The following is a 21,907-nucleotide window of genomic DNA, read 5'->3' on the forward strand; positions in this document are numbered from 1 at the left end:
CTTTATTTAGTATACCTACGGTGAAAATAACCAGATAATTACAGCATTCTGGAATTAAAATTCCACTCTATGTTCAAACACAAATGAAGTTCAATACATATACATATCGATGAAACAGGAGGGATAACGAAGTGCTTATCAGTATAGATTTACTTTCTTCCGTGATAATCCAAGCAAAGATATTTATTATAACATTTAAAAATGTATTTTCTATCTTTTTTTTGTAGTTTATAACAATCAAATACATTGACTGTATTTGCATATCAAAACAAAAATAGTCAAGATTTGAATAACAAAGCAGTACCGAGTGACATTTTTTTTTTAGATAGGCCCGGCATGGTCAGGTGGGTTCAGGCGTTCGACTCGTAATCTGAGGGTCGCGGGTTCGAATCCCGGTCGCACCAAACAATCCCTCCCTTTTAGCCGTGAGGCGTTATAAAGTGACAGTCAATCCCACTATTCGGTGGTAAAACAGCAGCTCAAGAGTTGGCGGTGGGTGGTGATGACTAACTGTCTTCCCTCTAGCCTTACACTGCTAAATTAGGGACGGCTAGCGCAGATAGCCCTTGAGTAGCTTTGCGCGAAATTTAAAAACAAACACAACCAAAACCAAGAGAAGGTAAATATTTATGGTAGACAGTGACTGGTCCAAAAACTTACTTCAGACAACAGAAAAGCTCAAACTGTGTACAGTGGTTCCTCGGTTCTCGAACTTAATCCGTTCCAGAAAGCTGTTCGAAAACCGAATCAATTTTTTCCATAAGAAATACTGTAAATTAGATTAATTCGTTACAGACCTCCAAAAATTACGCATTATGAAGCATTTTAAGTAAAAATATTGCTTATTTATTCCTGTATAATAATATTTACATGCATAAAGTCAACCACAAAAAAATAAACACAATAAAAAACAATAAATGAAAATTTAACTACACTTTACCTGTTCTGAGGAGAGCTGATGGCGTAAGACAAGGTGGTGAGGAACGTGGAGAGTTGGAGGTTTATTATTGTTTGGAAGGGGAGTCACCTTCCATAAAAATTTCAGGTAACTCTCCTTCTGGGGTTATTTCTCTTTTCTGTCTCTTTGTACCATTACAACCTGCTTGAGACTCACTGGACCTATTTCTCACTAAAAATTTGTCTAATGAGGTTTGTTTCTGCCTGCATTTTAAAATGTTTCTGAAGTAAGACATAGCATTGTCATTGAAAAGGTTTATGCTGCGGTTTGCTACAGTTTTGTCAGGGTGAAATGTTTTCCACAAAACTTTGTAACTCTCCCCATTTTCCACACATTTCCTTGATTAGTGAACTAAGAACATCCTCCCTTTCCTCCTCCTAATCTGAAGACACTTTCTCAGTTGCCTTCTGTTACTGCTCTTTCTGAAGGTCTTGGAGTTCTTCCGTGGTGAGCTCAGTGTTGCAGTCTTCCACCAACTCCTCCACATCATCACCACTTACATTCAAGCCCATATACTTGCCTAGTGAGACAATATCTTCAACAACAGGCTCAGCCTCAAAGCCTTCAAAGTCTCTATCTGCTACTGAGTCTGGCCAGACTGAGTTCATGGTCCTCAAAGACACTTCCCTAAAGGCTTTGTCTATGTCCTCAAGCAATGGAGGATATTAAAGTGATTTTTCCAAATCTCTCTGAGGGTTAACTCTGTGTCAGAGGTCACTTCAAAGCACCTTTGAAACAGTGCTTTGGTGTAGAGTTTCTTAAAGTTCGAAATGATCTGCTGGTCCATGGGCTGAATGAGAGGAGTCGTGTTAGGTGGCAAGAGCTTTACCGTAATGAAACTGTACTCCTCTACCAACCCGTTCTCCAAGCCTGGTCGGTGAACAGTTGCATTGCCCATCACAAGAAGGGGCTTAAGTGGCAACTGTTTTTCCGTGAGGTAATTCTTTACACTTGGGGGAAACACTTCATGGACTCACTCCATAAAAAATTGCCTGGTTACCCATGCTTTACTATTAGCTCTCCACAAGACATTTAGTTTACTTTTCAGGACATTATTTTTCTTAAAAACCCTCGGGTTCTCAGAATGGTACACAAGCAAAGGCTTAAGTTTTAAGACCCCACTTGCATTACTACATAACAATAGAGTTAGCCTGTCCTTCATTGGCTTGTGTCCCAGCAGTGACTTCTCCTCCTTGGTGATGTAGGTCCTCTTTGGCATTTTCTTCCAAAGAGGCCTATCTCATCACAGTTGAACACTTGTTGGGGAATAAAACTCTCAGCTTCTACATAGTCCTTAAATTCCCTAACAAATTTATCAGCAGTGTCTTTGTTAAAAGTGGCACCCTCCCCAAGTCTCATCACACTAAGTATGCCACTTCTCTTCCTAATGTTTTTCAAACCACCCCTACTAGCCTTAAAGGCATCACTTGTATCAGCACTCGTTCCAGAGGTGTTTTTCAGGAGGTCAGCATGCAACTGATTTGCTTTTTCACAAACGATGGTCTCAGAAATGCTATCACCAGCTAACTGTTTTTCGTTTACCCAAATCGACAGCAGTTTTTCTACATCTTCCATTGTTTGTGATCTTTGTTTCGTAAGCACTGTCACTCCTTTTGCAACATCAGCTCCTTTGATGACCTCTTTATTTTGCAGTATGGTGCAGACTGTAAACTTCGTCATACCAAACTGTGTAGCTAAGTCAGACACGCAAATACCACTCTCATACTTCGCTATGAGATCTTTTTTCACTTCTATTGTGGCTTTAACAACTTTTCTTTTTGGTTTGCTGCTTTCATTATCCTTCTTTGACCCCATGGTGGCTTATTTAATCAGAATATTTAGAAAAACAAGAAAAAGAAAAACGAGAACGTTCACAGCAGATTTTAGCGGGGGTGTGGACTGAGCAACAGGTGCGGGTAAAATGTTTTGGGCAAGCTTGGCATGGGCCGAAGGGTCGTTCGGGTTATTTCCGGGGTTCGGGCCACCAAGTTTATGTTCGACAACCAAGACATTTTTTCTCAAACAATATGTTCGAAAACCGAATTGTTCGAGAAACGAGGTACCAGTGTATAGTGAATTACATTGTGCATCAAAATTTTAATTTTTCTTGTTCCTGGGCCGAAAGTGTTATTTCCCAACTGCTTATGTATAAAGTAAATGGAAAAGACCAATTTTACTCTTCAAACTTTGCTTTTGTAACCTGGATAATGAAAGTTTCAAATTTACCTATTTTCCAGAACATTCCAGGTAGATTTAGAGCAGAGTAATTGATAGAGAATTTTCTCGAACTTACAATAATTTTCAAAAACTTTCTAGAATGTTGAAGAGCATACAATAATTTTCTAGAATGTTGAATAACTTATGAGAATTTTCTAGCTGCCTAAGTAATGAACACATAGACTTATCTGATTTTATCAGAGATGGCATCAAGAAGCTGCAAGTATTCTCCAGACGCATTCTGCTTTGTATGTGGCCAATTTATCGAAACAGGAACGAAAAAGTACTCTGTAACAGCATCTGCTAAAATTTGTGAAGCCTACAAGGCTTATTTCGGCATGCCTGTCGGGGCCCAAGACAAACCCTGGACACCTTATTTTACCCGCAAGCACTGCAAAAAACTCTAGAAGGTAAGATGGGCAATTTTTGCTTCCTTGAATAGTGATAATTTATAATATAAAAACTTTAGACCTTTTGAAAGTTAAATGTCCCTTTTTTTAAATTTCCAATAGTGTCGAAAAAATCACATATAAAATATTTTGCATGAACCTATTATATATTAGTTGTGGATGAAATAAACTTATTCTTCATAATAACAATTTTATTTCGTTCTTTTGCTGGATGGTACAGAGGGGAAAAGAGAGCCATGAGTTCGCTATTCCAAGAATTTGACGTGAACCCACTGACCACTCAAGCAATTGTTACTTCTGCATAGTGGACCCTTCTGGTATCATGCATCCGGACCTTCCATCATCCATTGCCCCAGTGCCACACTGCCCTGAGCTCCCTGTACCCATTCTGCCAGACTTCTTCCCTAAGCTGTTTGAGGCAAAGGTCTTCGTTAGACCACAAATAAAGAAGGCCCTGAAGTGCACAGAATTCTACAAGAATCTCAGTAGGAAAGAGAAAACCTTGGGTCAGCTTTGTTGCAGTAGTTCGGGGCTTCTTGGGCAATTACAAGGCCGAAAATTATGTGTAACTGGATGAGGCTCTGGTGAAGAACTATGGCAAAATGGGCTGCAGGATGTCCCTGAAAGTCCATATCCTTGAAGCTCATCCTGATAAATTCAAGAACATGGGAGCATCTTCAGAGGAGCAAGTCGAGCGCTTCCACGAATGTATAGTGGGCTTTGAACATTGCTACCAAGGAACGTGTAACGAAAACATGATGGGAAACTATATTTGGGGGCTGATACGTGAAAGTGATTTACATTACAGTCGCAAATCTCGAAAAACTACTCGCTTCTAAACATTTTTGTATAACTTTAGTATAAATACATGTAAATCTTGATTCATATGCTGTTTTATTCAGACCTTATGTAAATTAAAATGTGCAAATTTGCCCGTTTTAATTTCTAAATTTCATTATCCAGCTCACTAAAGCACAGTTTGAAGGGAATAATGGCCATTTTTCTGTACTTTTACAACATAAGCAATTAGGAAATAGCATATACTATCCAGGAACAAAATTTATGTTACATAGTATTTTTGGAAATGAGCGATGTGGTTTGTTGAATCGTGTTTTACCTAAGTTGCCGTGGATAGTGAAATGGTAAAAGATGTATTTTTCGAAGATAAAATAATGTCCACAATGTACTAGAATAGAGATCGTGTCTTCACACATTACTACATTTTTTTACATCTTCATGAATAAGGAATTCAATACAATAATGAATTTAATGGGAAAGAAGAACAGCACGCGTGCAACACAAACATCGGCCACTATCCTATATCGAGTAATATTTTTTACATCACAAATTTTTTGTCACCAACCTTTCTACACATATCCTCTCACGTTAAAGCTAAGATTTAAATAACCTGATTTGTAGTATAACGTATTTTTGCATGAACTTAACGTGGAAGCTCCTGGAGTTGTTTAAATGCACTTGGGCATTTATAACATCCTCTTAAGCTATACAGATCACCGTAATGATTTCGTGGACAAGGAACGCATGTTTCTTTCTTAGCTCCTCTAAAATGTCCTGGTAATCAAGGATCAAACAAAAGAGTACCTAGATGTAAATAGTTTTAACTTTGACAATTAAAAACAAAATATAATATGAAGTATATAATTACTAATTGACTGCTTAGTTTATTCAAAGCAGTTTCCCCTTTTGTGATGCAGTTAAAATTAGAAGACACAAATACTGCGCACACATATAAATGCTTTGAAGGAAAGCACAACTTACAAAAGAGGTTGAGTCTCAGCATGAATCCATCAGGGCATTGGCTGTCTTTCTTAGGTTGTACGTATGCTAAAATAGAGTATAAGATAGTTCATAGTTCAAGTATTGTTAACATAAGAAACACTACTTTGCGTTGTTTGTTTAGAATTTAGCATAAAACTACATGATGGGCTATCTGTGCTCTCCTCACCACGGATAACGAAACTCGATAACTTCAAATCGATAAAATATTTTTATTAAAAAGGAAAAGAGCAAGATAAGCTATTAACTACATTTCTTAGATTTTGTTTATACCTAAAAGGATTTCCGATTTATGAGCTTTCCTGAAGAAAGGTAGTTAATAATTTGTTATTAGCCTAAAATATATTTATTGTATCATGAGTCATCGAAGTTTTCAACTGAATCTATTTTCATAATCGGCGGTAAGTAAAGATTTACAGTGCTAAAGTCAATGGCTCGATCCTTCGATAGACTCAGCGGAAACCTCGTTGTAGCTTTGCTATAAGAAAAGCGCACATTTTCATAATTAAAAAGGTCAGGTGGTTTAAGGCGTTCGAGTGGTAATCTGAGGATCATGGGTTGGAATCCCGGTAGCACCAAACATGCTCGCCCTTTCAGCCATTGGGGCATTATAATGTCACAATCAATCCCACTATTTGTTGATAAAAGAGTAGCCCAAGAGTTGGAAGTGGGTGGTGATGACTAGCTGCTCTCCCTGTAGTCTTACACTGCTAAATTAGGGACGGCAAAATTTATTTTGATATTATGATGTATATCAATTAATTGATAAGGAAGTGACTGGAAACAGACAGGTAAAACACAACCTCTAGAAGATTGTTAAACCTTCTCAAGTACGAAAAAATTTAAAACTTCATTAAATGAGTTTTATTCCTAACCCTAAATCTTATTATATTTAGCTTAATCCATTTCATTCCTCAAAAATATTTTATAAAGAAATTGATATTCATTAAAAAACTGAGTTCAACCAAATAAGTAACCACAGTTTATTGATTTTTCAAACAAGCTTACTTCGACAGATAACAAAAAAATTACATACCCCAACATAAGCCTCACAAAGAATTTATGAACTGAAGTTATGCATGAAAAAGTAACAATATAGTCACCAAATTTAGACATAAAATAAAAGATTATTCTACAATTGCTAAATAAAAATATCAGGTACATAAAGAACAACATTAAATTGAATAAGAAAATGAGGTTCATAATTTTATAATTCAAATTACTTATGTATTTTGGTAACTAGATCATGTTACCTATTGTTTTATTGAATAATCACACTTCTTATTTTACTTGAAGTTTACGTGATGTTATAAGTAAAATATTAAGAAGCTTAATGAGGGTGAAGTACAGCTTTGTAACTTGTTTCAGTATTAAATACTTTATGCCAACTGAAGATTAAAATTAATATATACATATCTATAAGGAATTAATATTTTCTTCCAGTCTTCTCTGTTAATTGAAAGTAAATAACAGTATTTATGTACTCGAATGTCACTGATCAGAAAATTAATATTTTTAGAATAATATTACTACTAGTTGAAAAGATGTTTGCTATTTTATTCCTTAAATCACTCCATTTCTTTTACTCACTTTATTTCCCAAATATTTCCCAAATTATTGATTTAATTAATTTCTCAGATTATTTTATTTGTTCTTAATTTTTTAAATTATTTCTAAGATTTTAATATTTTATGATTTTTCATTGATTCACAAAATCGTTTACCCTAGTTGTTTTTGAGTTATTTCCTATATTAGTTATTTTTTAATTATTGACCAAACAATTTTACTTATTCTTGATTTTCTTATATTTTTAGTATTTGCTTGATGCTTAACAAAATTACATTGTTTAGTATGACTCATATAATACTGTATGATGGCAAACTTATCTTAAAATATTCATTCAAAAACTGAGAATTGCTCACTAACATTTATATCTGCATAATTTGTGTTGTATGAATTATAGGAACTTTCAAGTTAATCATAAGTTCTGTAAACATTTACTAAAAGAGTATTCTGAATTTTAACACCTTGAAAGCCAAGCTGAGTAACATCAATCCTACAAATTCTGTTTATAAAAACTATATTTTGAAGAATGTACAGTATTATTGCATTTAATAGTTGAAATGTTCTGTATCAACCTTCTTCATCATTATCATTGACCAAGTTACGTAATATTAATTCATTTAAAAAACACTTGTATATTAGGAAGTGAAAATTTAATCGATCTTGTCATATTTCTCGTAAATTATTCTTTTTTCTATATTCTTCACTAGATTGTGCTTGAGTAGGATAGAAAATGTTTTACTGAAAAGCCTAGAAATAAAAATGTATTGAACAAAATGATAACTATCAATTCTAAACTTTTTTATATCTTGCTCCATCTGATGGTCTATACTTTCCATTGATAGGAGAAGATGAATGATCTTCAAACCTTCCCAAAATATCAACTGTCAGGCGTTCTGGCACAAATATAGACATCAGTTGCTAAGTGACACAAAGAGAATCATAGTTAATGAACAAATACATATGTACAATAACAAAAATCCCTATTGTAGTTCTCTTTGTTATTTCAGCTTTAATTTCATGTTGTGAATATACAAGATAATTTCATACAGAGAACATTGTTCGTTATCAGTTCTATTATCATGCATATCACATCATCAGCTACCACAATCTTGACATTCATGAGTATATACTCACATATTTGTGTACATTGTTTTAAAAACGTTTTTTTTACTTTAAAAATAGTCATATTAAACATATATCTAATTGCTCTTTGGTGTATTATTTTCTCACTATGTAAACTAAAACCCTGTATTATAATGTGAAAATTTATGCAAATCAGAGTTTTTGTGCATGACATGTATAAATAGAGTACACCAAAGTATGTTGCAGCAGCACAACTAGGATAGGTTGTATACATTCGGGCATTTAATTAGGTCTTCTCATTGCCAAGGCTGAGGTTTATACTCTGAACAGTTTGTTTTGTAATTAAGTTTTATGTTATGTTCACATGGGTTTATTACATCATCAATTGACATTGGTGAGAGTTTTATTTGTGTACTGTGAATATTGTTTTGTGTGTGTATTAAATGTTATTTTCTGAATATCTGCTGGCATTACCATCTATTTATCAGATTTATATTAGAATAATCTAAATAAGACTAGTATTGAAGCTGAAAGTATGTATCAACTTTTTCCATAGTTGACATTAACTGGCAGATTTTTCTTTCCACAGGGGAGTACACTGGCCACTGTCAAATAATAGATAGGGTTTTATGAGAAGAAATTTATGGATGTAAAACTGCATAGTTTACTTAACTAGATAACATACATGTAGTTTCTATCATGTGTTCACAATATAATATTTTACAAACCTAAGATATACCTTTGTCTTGGATGGTAAACCCCATGGTGTGAGAGCATACTGCCAGTGAGGTAGTCCTAAATGAACAAGAGATAGTCGTAGGTAAGCTGTCATTGTTGAAGCTAGATAATGCCATTCTAGAGCTCTATCCAAAAACCATACAGTTGGAACAGTTGTAGAGATGGGTTCAACTGCATCTGAAAGAACCAAGAGTATAGCAAGTAAAACTGAAGGGAAAATGTGCACAAAGTTTTGTTTATAAGAAAGAAATAATTATCATTTATAATTTAAGATTATGATGATTCAAAAAAATGTTTCAACACAACAATGCAGTCTAAATTTTTGAATACTTTACAATAAATATTTTAAGAGAATGTTTAACAATACATCTTTATTCCTGAAAGTAATATTTCTTTTAATGTTTTCAACTGTGTTACAAGTAAGGCTATATTCTGTAGCATTAAGTTTAGAATATTTATTTATTTTATTGGTGGTTGAGAAACAAAATTTAACTACTTTCCTTAAAAAAAAACTTTAACACAACTAAGTAAGAAGCAAATTGATATATGATAATGTCTTAGAAATTCTTAATGAAAAAATAAAAAGTGTATTCGAACAACTGAAAAGGCAAGAAAGTAACAAAATACTGGATATAGTTTTGAGCTACATAAATATTTTTGTTTATTATGTTGATTTAAGTAAATCAGGAGAATAACATTGGTAAATAACAAAATAAAACAATGCATGAAAGGAATAAAATTTATTTAACTGACATTGTCCCAATACACACACACATATATTTAATGAAGTGCAAGTAAATATATATAAATATATTACAAACCTTCCTTTATTGGGTAAACCAAACAAACTTTACCATTTCCTTGACAAGAGTCTAGAAGGAATACTTTACACTTGTTTCTATATTTGGGTTTTGTTGCCTGTCCTCCAAGTAAGTTTCTTTCTATAACAGAAAATAAAAGTTCTCAACAATTTTGAAAATACCCACAATGCAGCAAAAATGAAAATATCAAAACACTGTATGAGAAGAAAAAATATTACTCCCCTAATTCACTGTTTTGTTTGTTTGTTTGTTTGAATTTCGCACAAAGCTACTCAAGGGCTACTGCGCTAGCCGTTCCTAATTTTGCAGTGTAAGACTAGAGGGAAGACAGCTAGTCATCACCACCCACCGCTAACTCTTGGGCTACTCTTTTATCAACAAATAGTGGGATTGACCCTCACATTATAATGCCCCCACGGCTGGAAGGGCGAGCATGTTTGGTGCGACTGAAATTCTAACCCGCGGCCCTCAGATTATGAGTCTAATGCCTTAACCCATCTGGCCATGGTGGGCCACTAATTCACTGTACATTTTTCATGATAAGAAAGATAAACTGATAACATTTCAGATAAAAATCAGAAATACCAAATTTATTACTTTGATTTGATATCATCTTGAATTAGATATATTCCAAAGCATTTTTATAACAATGGTATGCATACCATACACGTAAATGATTTGTTTGCATATGAACCAGTTTTACATGTTGTGAAGCATACCTGGTAAGCATAAATGAGATCCTTTAAAATGTTTCAATGTTTGAAACTGCTTTGCCAAAGTAGCAGTATCTCATTCCCCTAGATTACTGACACAATACAGGTTGTGATTAATGCCAAATGGAATCTAGATGGAAAAAATACACTCTCCCTCTTTCTCAAGGTGCATTGATTCGGTATTAATGGTGACATATATTTTAAAATTGCATGATATTACAGTTTTGAAAGCAAATACATAAAATCTGACAAAAATATTAGAACACTTACTCTGTTTACAATGCAATGCTTTTACCTGTAGTTATCAGCTATCAAAATATGAAGATAATTATATAACCATGCCAATAAATACAATTAATAAATGTTGGATTTAGTGCACTGGTCATTACAAATAGTTACTCTCAATGTCTCTTTTTTGTATTTTTAAATCAATACTGACTTCAACAACATTAGTAGTAAGCTTTCTTTAAAAAATAAATTATACTAAAACATTTTACACCAGTGATAACTCTTCACTATCATCATACTAATTCTAAAATATCTTGTACCCAGGTTTTTTGAAGTATTTAAAATTTCACAGTTATGCTAACTTAGAAAACAGGTACGTCTGCATGCTTATAATCCTGAAAAATAACTTTTCACCATACATACATTGGAAAACTTATTTCAACCAAATTAGATAAATCAGTTTTGCTTGCATCTGTCAATTCCATAAGGTAATCACTGCGTCATAACTTACCAGATAACGTACTTGATTCTGAATCATTTTCAATATCAGTCAGTGTTGGAAGGTCAGAATGCATGCTGGCCATTTTGGGTGTCACACGCCTTAATCTTCCTATGGAATTAATTTCTATCATCCCAACTGGCACAGCTTCTTCTGTTATAAATCAAATTTTAAGAAATGAATTGTGTGTTTACCCAAAAATATATCTTAATGTAGAGTTTTTCTATCTTTGCTACTTTCTGAAAAATGTTAAACAATTAAGAAAAAAAGGCCATATTCACTTGCACTCAAAAAAACAATAAGGTTATCTATAAGCATTAATAATCATTTAACTGCTCATCTGCATTAATAATATATTTAGTTAATTATGACTATCAGTAAATGATTTAAATAACCAAGAAACACATACATTATTACCGAGTTTAATAAAAACACGTACAGATACAAGAATTACATACAAGTCAGTCTACATATATTACATTTTAAACACTAAGAATTTAAAGAATAGTTAAAATTATTTTTAGACCATTAATACAATTTAGATTATTAACACTTTTCTCTTAAAGCTCAAAGGATATTGTTTACTTATAAAATCAGAAATGACCAAAAATAACAGGTAATAAACCAAGTGCATTTTTTCATTATATATACCTTTGAGTTTCATACTCCACCTGATTTGCATACCATCAATAGCCAAATAAAAATTCTTAAGATCATTGGGGAGAATACAGGCATTCCTCTAAATAACAAAACAATAAAAGAACGTATGAAAAAGAATGTGAAAATCTTTTTTTTTCTTGATAAACTGAAATTACAGTATATTATGCTTTCACACACATAATATTGAAAATACTATTTTGTTTCAAAGTTTGACTGTGAGCTTTAAATCTTAATATATAAGTTTTACAAATATGAACTGGGAGTTGCAAAATGGTAAAAAAAAATTATCATGTTACCTATACTTTTATAAGTGGTACATCATATAAAAATTGGTTATTATTTTAATAATTTTTTTATTTATGTACCAAAATCTTCTATATAAATTTGTATAATTCTTCTTTAGAAAGTTCAATAATTTGTGTTTAGAAATTTAATTATAAATAGAATTCCAGGTTATTTAAATCATATGAAGGAATACATGAAAAATATTTTTTTATAATAATTTTGAAGCTGCATAGAAACAACAATAAAATTAGTTTTGATAAATCTCCAGTTTATATTTGGTGTCATCTTCTACTTTACTTCTCAACTGTTACTAAACATGAAATGTTATATGTATAAAAACTTGGATGAATAATTTTTCTCTTTTAGCTTCCCTATTACATTATCTGTGGCACCTAGTGAAATAAAACTCATAACATCTACCTGTTCCCATGAAGTTATTGTTACTTTATCAACTGGCTCTTTTTCCACTACTGTTACATTACAGATACAAGGTAATTTTTCTGAAAAAGAAATAAATATATTTAGTAAAATTCACACAAATGAAGTATGTCAGAATCCTTTCTTATTTCTTTTATAAAGCTATTAAGTGTTTAAATAATAACTTGACTGCTATCAAGTAGATTTTAAAAGAATCCTAAATTTGGAGAATGGACTATCTTGTGATTTTACATGTATGCTTTTACTTTGATTACTTTCTAAACTTTGCTGAACATACAGCATTTTAAGTCTATATGGATATGACATATTACATTTAACTTGAATTTTATATTTTGATTTATATAACAGAAAAATGACTAATTTCTGATAATCTTATTCTTTTATACTCTTACATCTTCCACTTAGAACTTATTTAGCATAAAATATCCTCCACAAATGTTGTATTTTTTGCATGGTTATCAGGGTAATCAGATTTAAGTTCCCCAAACAAACCATCCCTTACAAGGCATTATTCTTATCAATTCAAAAATATTATACAGTATATGTTGAGAAAAAGGCAAAGATAAAAAAAATAAATAAAAAGAGTTTATTCCTTAAGAAACACATACTGCTTCTTTTCAAATATTCAACCTCCCACATGTTTACAAAACAGTCTGTCCAAACAAAAGTCACTCCTCACCTATGATAGTTACGTATGAATATTAATCTGACATCTAGAAGAAACTGAGCACCATGTCAGCTTAAAATGGCACAACTTATTTCACAACGATCTTAAAGATGATGTCACTTAATCAGTGTAAGAAGGAAGTAAACTTAACATGTTAAGCATTAAGTACAGAAACATGTGGTACAAGTGATTAATTTCACTTAATACTTCCACAACACATCTATACAGAAGAATAAATATATTGAATGAAATAAAGTAGTTCAATTATTAGTTTAAGTTTAGACACAAGCTATTATATAATTATGCAACCTATACAAATGACGTTTACTTAATATTAAGGTTTAATCTAGAGATGATTTTGTCCAATCACAATTGTCAAATTTTTAAAATTAGTATAAATTAACATAAGACAATTAATATAAAGTACTACCAATATTAATGTATAACCATAAAAATCAAATAGCAGTAATACTCTTAAGCTGTGATCAAACTTGGCAAGTTTCGAGTAATTTATATTAGGCTTAAGCACATTTACCTAAATATTTGACAAATCCCAAAGTTAACAAATCAATTTCTGAATTCATCAGCGACAAATTCACATGATTACAAAAAAAACATTCAAGAAGAAACTACATAAGAAACATCATTCCAAGTAATGTTGATTTAAAAAAAAAAAAAAAGAGTCTGTATATCTTTAAGTTGCATATCTTAGTTACTTTTAAAGATCACGCCAAAGCCGTCTTCAAATTCTCTAACACGTTATTTAAGTATGCAACCGTTGATAGGCGCCTTTATGTTTATGTTAAGATTCCTTTTGAAATTAGATTTCTTCCTTTGCACCAACAAATTTTACATTTGCCACAAACATTAAGGAAACGGAACAAAATTACTTTAATTTAATAAATAAACATTTTAAAATTAAAGTTCAACCGTTTCTAATAACCAAAACCGTGGGATCTTAATTTTGAGACTGTATTTTTTTTTTTCTTTTTGTAACAGATGTTGATAAACAATTAAAATTACAAAAGCTTTTTCACACTAATATAAAAATTACAATGGACAAAATCAAACAAACAAAACTTACTAAAATAATAAACTTATTGTGCCGGTTTTCTTAACTTTTTGTTCGATTTAAATTATATTCTTGTATTTTCCTTTATGGAATTGGTTTAATTTATATACCATTTGCAACTGTTGTGAGCTATAATTTTTTGTTTCAACTGAGATGTGAACTAAAGACCAGATGATGTTAAGATTTAATAAATTTGACTAGGACCTATGTTCTTTATGCTGTTTTTAAGAACAGAGTTATAACATAATATTTCAAGATAACATGATACATATTACTCCATCTAGGCTGTTCAGTCTTTAAACTAATTAAAATAATTTTAGAAACTTAAAGCCAGCCCTTATCGTCAATACATTTATTAAGTTTTTCTTTAAAAGCACTTAAAATCACTACCTCTATAACATCCGAAGGCAACCAGTTCCAATGGCCAACCACCTTGTTAGAAAAATAAAGCTGAAGATGACTCATATCCTTCCAAAATTTATATTTGTACCTTATAGTCCTACTATTCTCATTGATAAATACAAAAAGATGATTCATCAACACTATCGATTCCATCTACAGTCTTAAACACCTCAATTAGATCACCCTAACTCTTCGTTTCCCAAGAGAAAAAAGAAAACAGTTTGAGATATTTTAGCCTCTTCTCGTAGAACAACTCACCCCATCCAAAGCACCATTTTAGAAACCTTGTCTCTGAACCATTTCTAACAATTTTATGTCTTTTCTAAAGTAAGAAGCCCAAGATTGAACACAATATTTCAAATATGGGCCAACCAGTGACCTATACAATGATACTATAACCTTTTTAGGTTTGTGTGGATACAGCCTAAAATTGTGTTTGCCCTACCACTAGTAACTGCACATTGCTTGGATGTCTTTAGAGACTGATCGATTATCTCATCAAGATCTTTTTCTTTCATAATACTGTTAAGGTTATTCTTATCCAAATTATACTTAATATTCAAATTACGGTAGCCCATATGCATTATCTTGCATTTACTATAATTAAAACCCAATAATTTAATAAATGATCTAAATCCATTTTTAAAGCATCAATATCCTCTTCCTAGCTAGCAACATCCAAGACTTTAATATAACTTTATGAAACACAAATTTTGTTTCTGTATAGTATGTCTTATTTCTTAATTGAAACGGCCATTATTCCCTTCAAATTTTGCTTTTGTGACCTGGATCATGAAATTTAGAAATTAACATCTTTTTCTATGTAAAAACAGACGAATATGCACATTTTTATTTACATAAGGTCTGAATAAAACAGCATATGAATCATGATTTACATGTATTTATACTAAAGTTATACAAAAATGTTAAGAAGTGTGTAGTTTTTCGAGATTTGCGACTGTAATGTAAATCACTTTCACGTATCATCCCCAAAAGATAGTCTCCCATTATGTTTTCGTTGTAGGCTGTTTGGAAACGGTGTTCAGAGTCCAGTATATCTTGGTGAATGTGCTTGCCTTGCTCCTCTGTGTATGCTCCCATGTTCTCCTGGAATTTATCAAGATAAGCGTCAAGGATATGGACTCCACCAGAGCCTCAACTGGTTTCACATAATTTTCGGTCTTGTGATTGCCCAAAAAGCCCTGAACCACTGAGACAAAGCTGCCTCAAGCTTTTTTTCCTTCCTACTGAGCTTTTTGGGGGAATTCTATGCACTCTAAAACTTTATTTGTGGTCCAACAAATACACCAATTTGAGGCTGCAGACTCCTTATCAAGAGCTGTGACAAGTTGTTTAATAAGACCCAATTTTATGTGCAATGGTGGGAACAACACCTTCTGGAGATCCAGACATTGTGCTTCCCCACAGAGAACTTTGTTCATTGTGGCCAGTGCTTCCTGTTTTCGTGCACTGCAGTGTTTCTGCTCTCCCAAAGGCAAAGATAACAGGGAGCTTGGTAAAGATTTTTGGAGACCTATTAGGAATGCCACAATTTTGAAGTCTCCAATGACTTCCCAGCCATACTTATCATATTTCAAGGCTTCCAGCAAGGTCTTGACGCTGTTGTATTCCTCTTTGAGGTGTACCGAATGAGAAGACGGATACTTATTCCTGTTATGGAGCAGCACAGCTTTGAGGCTTCTTGATGAGTTCGGGTTACAAGCAATTCCAATTGCCTCACACAGACGGGAACATTGTGGCATAAGCAAATCTCATCTTGACGAGTGAAGAAGCTTGAAAAATGTTGGTGACGCTTCCTCTGACTTGCGACTTGTACACTTTCATCTAACAAATCCCACTCCTTGAGCCTAGATATCAAAAGCTCAGCATTCGACTTTGTTAGACCAAGATTTCTGATCAAGTCATTGAGGTCTCTTTGTTTGGGGAAGTATGAGTTTCTCTCACCTGCTGCACCTCTGAAATTGTAATCTGAATTATAGAAATTTTTGAAAAATCTTGTAAGTTCGAGAAAATTCTCTATCAGCTACTCAGCACTGAATCTACCTGGAATGTTCTGCAAAATGGGTAAATTTGAAAAATGCTTTCTGAAAATGCAAGTACACCAAATCTACACCTTCATTCTCATCTACATAAACAGTAGCCTTCTCAAAAAATGTCAAAACTTTGTAAGGCAAAGTTTTTATCTTAGTGAAACTATATTGACTATCTCATAGAATTCTAAACTTTGTTAAATGACTTTGTGAATGATCTTTTAACAGACTTTCCAAAAACTATTCTCACAACTGATTTAAATCTAATGGATCTTTAATTGCTGGGACAATTTTTACACCTCTTTTTAAAAAGAGGAGTTAAATTAGGTAAATTCCAATTACTTGGAACCTGGTCACTATTTAAGGACTGACAGAAAATAATAGTAAGTGGTTCACAAAGTCAATCTTAACCACTTTCAAAGCCATTGGGGAAATATTATTAGGCCCAGGAGTCTTATATATCTTTTTCAACTTTCCAATTTTTCTTATCTATCTCACAATTAATGCAATCATAAAGGGTTGCCTGTGCTTTACCCACCATGCTTATTGAAACTATATTTTTAGCTGAGCCGCTGTGTGGGTGACTAACATCTAAGTAGGCGAATTAATTATAATAGTTATAAGTACGAGTAAATGGTTAGTGTCAGAATGCTATTCAGTCAATGAAATATTTTTGAAAACTGAAAATGTAACGAGTAGTAACAGAATTTAGTGTGTAGTCTATCAAACAGATCAGTGGTTGATTGGTTGGTTTGGAAGTTTATGGCGCAAAGCAACTAGGCTATCTGCGCCAAACATGTGGTAAAAAGTTAAAATTAAAATTAAATTACAAAAATTCGTAAAAAGGAGTCAATGTAGAATGAAACAAAGTTTAGCTTTTGAGTTAAAAACATAAATAGGATTAAATCCAATTTTTATATCTAGTTTACAACAGTAAGAGAGAAACTACAGTAATGCAAGTTATGAAAGACTTTTGTAGCATAATTGTAATTAACACAACTCGCCAGAATGACTAACGAGTAAGCTCAAACAGGAGCGTTAGATACCTGAAGTTGGCCTTTTAGTCCTGGTTTCGAGTTACATGGCGTCACGGCCTTTTCCAGAAATTAAAGTAATACAAGTTTTTAAAAGTACCTTCTGTAGTATACTTTTAATCATTACAACTTGCCAGGATGACTAATGGGTAGTTCAAACAGCAGCATTAGACACCTGAAGTTAGCCTTTCCTGTCCTGGTTTCGAGTTATTTAATGTTACGGCGATTTTCTAATTTCAAATTGAACTAGTTTTACTTCAAGTTATAAAAAGGAATCACATTAAAAAAGGTCTAGTTTATAAATTAAAAACTTAAATAGCATTTAATGGCCTTTAAAAACTAAAAACATTTGTAAGGTGGCCAATGTCACCATCGCCAATAACATTGTCTAATGTTATGCATAAACATTCGGACAAAACATGTTTTAAATGATGCCATCGTTAAGGATCGTTTTGAGGGCAAGACAGTAAAATCTGGGTTATTTTGACCAGAGTGTTACACAGACAACATACTGGTGCATCAGTTCCAGATAAAAGAAAGCAATAAGTTAATAAACTGTGACCAATGCATAATCTACTTATAACAACTTCCTCTTTCCCATCCTTATGGAAGCAAAACGGCCTAATTTCAACAGAGGGTTTTATTTGGAAAAGCTTGTTTTCATATTGCTTACTCCAAGTCGACTGATAACTGACACAGAGCCGAGCCTTGAATACAGGACCATAGTCCATATATGGTACAAGCACAGCAGTGATGGTGCCTGAGCAGACAGATTTAGCTGCGGTGTCAGCGAGCCCGTTCCCGCGAAAACCAACGTGGTCTGGTGGTAAAAATACTAAATAGAAGTAGATGTTAAAGAGAAATGTGCCAGTCAGTTTCAAATATCGATAAAAACAAGATGAGAACTAACGTAAACCGATTCCAAGGCCAGTAGAGAACTAATCAAGTCAGTATAAATAGTGCAGTTTGAGTACTGCTTAGCTTCTATGTGATCCAGGACTAAAAAAATGGCATACAGTTCAGCAGTGAACACAGAAACTGTAGAGGGAAGTCTGTGTGTAACCACAAACCACAACAAACCATGGTAGAGCCCACACAGTCACCTGATTTCGAACTATCTGTATAAATAGGAATGGAAGGATGGTTTGAAAGATGTTCAGCAAATAGCAGACAGTATTTCCAATCAGGAGTGTCTGCTTTTAAGATGACTTGAAGATAGGTCACATTTTGGGACTGTAATAAGCCATGGTGGGATGAGCTGACCAGTGGATACAGCAATGTTATTAAAGGACAGACCCAAGTCATCCAACTGCGCCTGGATATGAAGACCAAAAGGAATAATGGCAGATCGTCTGTTTTGAAGAAGCATGGTCCACTGAGGAAGAAAAACTCAACTCAGGTGGGGTGCTGTGGTAAGGATTGAAATTTCGAAGCATACAGTAAAGAAATTTTTAAATGACAGAGATGTAGAGGAAGTTCATGAGACTTTGTGTACAAGCTCTGGATTGGGGAAGTGCAGAAAGCTCTGGTGCAGAGCCAGAGTCACTGATGATGAATGGGCTCTAGCATCTTCAAGGCTGAGGTCTTGGCAGAGCCATAAACCAATGACTCATAGTGTAGTTTCAATCGAATAAGATCATGATATTTCTTTGACATAGAACATCGATTAGCTCCTCAAGTTTGGAAGAAAGGACAGGGAGGATGTTCAATGCTCTTGTAAATATCGAACCCATAGAAACTTAGAATTGCCTGTCCATGAAATACGTTTAATAAAAATTGGGCAAATGGGCACGTAACCCACATAAGTGGAGGTCTCGCAGAATGCCATACCATCATGTAATATCATAAGCCTTCTCAAGGTCAAAGCATATTGATGCAAGATGTTGTCATTTAAGAAAGGCTTCTCTGATTGATGTTCCAAGTCAAATCAGGTAGCCCATGGTGGATCATTGTCGTCAGAACCTACACTGGGTGGGCGAGAGGAGATTGTTTGATTCGAGGAATCAAACAAGATGAACATTAACCATCCACTCTAAGTTCTTACAGAGACAGCTCATCAAAGCAATTGGACGGTAGATTGAAGGGATCTTGGGATCCTTCCCAAGCTTATAGAAAGGTAGGACAATAGCCTGGTGCCAGGTATCATGAAAATATTCTCCTGCTAGATCCAGTTAAAAACAATAGGAAGAATAGCAAGAAAAGCAGGAGATAGATGGTGCACCACCTCATAATATATATCATCGGTCCTAACTGATGTACTGCCAGACTGATGAAGTGCCAGTGTAAGTTCCACCAGTATAAAGGAGCAATTATAATCATAGAAACAATCAGCTTGAAAGGAAAGATGTGATTGCCCGAGTCTTGATGGCTAAGAAGGTGGAGGATGAAGCAGAAGTGCTAGATACCCGAAAAAAGCTTTCACTGAGAGTATTGGCAATGCTTCAGGTATCAGTTAATTCCTGGCCATCAGAGAGCAAGATAGAAAGCGGGACAGAATTATGCTGCCCACTGACCTTTCGAATCTTGCCCCATATGACTTTGGAAGTGGTGGTATATGAGATCCTGGTTGTGAACATAATCCAAGATTCCTTCTGGCTTTGACGTTTTATCTACCGAGCATGTGCACGAGCCTGTTGGAAAGTGATGTGGTTCGAAAATGTGGGATACCTACAAAAGGTATCCCAGGCTCGTTTTTGAGCCTTTCATGCCATTTGGCAGGCAGGATTCCACCACGAACAAGGATATCGTGGAAAACGTGTCAAGCTTTTAGGAAGGCATTGAGTAGCTGCCTCCATAATACAGTCAGTCTGTGCTGCCACACAGTCGTCTGTTGATGGCTTACAGACAATGGCAGAATCAAGTTCTGTGAGAGCAGTGAAAGAGGCCCAGGTGGTTTAATCCAGCTTTCACTAGGACACACGGATCGGGTGGCATCGACCACAGCTAGTATCTCTCAAAATTATAGAAAAAATATCGCTGCCTCGTAGTTTACTGTCAATCCTCCATGAAAAGGGGAGAATAGTAAAGGGAAGCAAATTGAGAGATCAATAGCAATGAAGGACTGACTAGGTGTATGAAAATAAGTACAAGAACTGGTATTGAAAAGAGAAAGATTGTGATCTGAGAGCATACATTCTATGCATTGAGACCCCTACCATCAATATCAGTACCTCTCTAGAGGGGATTATGTCCATTAAAGTCCTGGAGAACTAAAAAGGGATATGATGGCTATACAACAAGAGCTTCAAGGTCTGATTGATTGTAGGTCTCTTCAGAAGACAGACAGAGAGAAAAAACAGTGATTGTACGACCTAAGGAAATACGGATGGCTATGGCCTCCAAGGGTGTATCGAGTGGCAAAGACAGGGTGGACATATGCTGATCAACCAACAGTGCCACCTCTCGATGTAATCATCCATCACACAGCCTGTTATTTCTGTACAAAGAAAACTGCCGAAAGGTGACTGTATTGGCAGGTTCAAAAATATTTTTGTAAGAAAAGGCCTACAAGATGGGAAGGATAAATCAGTTCTTTGGTGTCATCCATATTAGAATATAAACCTCAATAGTTCCATTGTTTCAAAGTGGCCATTTTTATTTATGTCTAGGCGAACTGGATGGAAAGCCCTTCTCTTTTCGACCATGCCTTCTTTCTTTATTTTCTTTATTTGAGAGAGGTCTATCGGCCTCCATGGATCCTGCCCTGGGTCGATTAGCAGGTTTATGTCATTGGAAGATGATTCCATCGAATGAAGACGTGAAAGAATGATCGTTTTGCATCTTGGGGCGGGAGAAGGAGATGTACCCAAGGAAATGCCCATACTTAGAACCAAAGGAAGTGGATCTTGGGATTTCTTCGAATGTATGTAAGGGATAGAGATGGGTGCTAAAGTTGATTCATAAACTTTTTAATCATGGAGGTCAAAAGACTTTTCCTTTGTTTTGAGAATGATTTTTTGGAGGCATAGAGAGATATGTCTACAATTCCACTATAGTAGTGGAACGAAGTGCAGCAGCATACGTCCGAGATGAAGTGGTGAACAGCAACTTTCGAGCCTCAAGGTAAGTAATGTTTTGAGTCATTTTCAAATACTGCACCTCTTTTTCTTCCAACCATCTAGGGCAAAAACGAAAGTATGATGGGTGATAACCGTTACAATTAACGCAATGATGGTCTGTTTTACACTCATAGGCATCATGCTCCTTGCCACTACAACAAGCACACATAAAGAAATCACGACATGATGTCTTTGAGTGACTAAACCGCT

At 34.2% G+C, this 21,907-nt stretch overlaps 1 protein-coding gene across 3 annotated transcripts; it reads right to left on the reverse strand.

Moving 5' to 3' along the window:
- Positions 1–6,351: 6,351 nt before the first annotated feature.
- LOC143256577 (tubulin polyglutamylase complex subunit 2) lies at positions 6,352–13,865 on the reverse strand. 3 transcript variants are annotated; one of them, XM_076513961.1, is made up of 7 exons: positions 13,616–13,865; positions 12,396–12,475; positions 11,682–11,769; positions 11,043–11,183; positions 9,591–9,710; positions 8,771–8,946; positions 6,352–7,866 (listed from the first exon to the last, which is right to left on the reverse strand). In XM_076513961.1, exons 1-7 carry the CDS (start codon positions 13,662–13,664, stop codon positions 7,738–7,740), a joined length of 783 nt encoding a protein of 260 aa, XP_076370076.1. In that variant the 5' UTR covers positions 13,665–13,865; the 3' UTR covers positions 6,352–7,737. The 3 variants fall into 3 exon arrangements, with proteins under 3 accessions (XP_076370076.1, XP_076370094.1, XP_076370085.1); XM_076513979.1 differs by having other exon boundaries at positions 8,760–8,946; positions 13,616–13,853; XM_076513970.1 differs by lacking the exon at positions 6,352–7,866 and adding an exon at positions 7,916–8,636 and having other exon boundaries at positions 8,760–8,946; positions 13,616–13,853.
- Between the last annotated feature and the right edge of the window lie 8,042 nt (positions 13,866–21,907).

The sequence above is a fragment of the Tachypleus tridentatus genome, chromosome 1 (genome assembly GCF_004210375.1).
Source record: "Tachypleus tridentatus isolate NWPU-2018 chromosome 1, ASM421037v1, whole genome shotgun sequence".
NCBI lineage: Eukaryota > Metazoa > Arthropoda > Merostomata > Xiphosura > Limulidae > Tachypleus > Tachypleus tridentatus.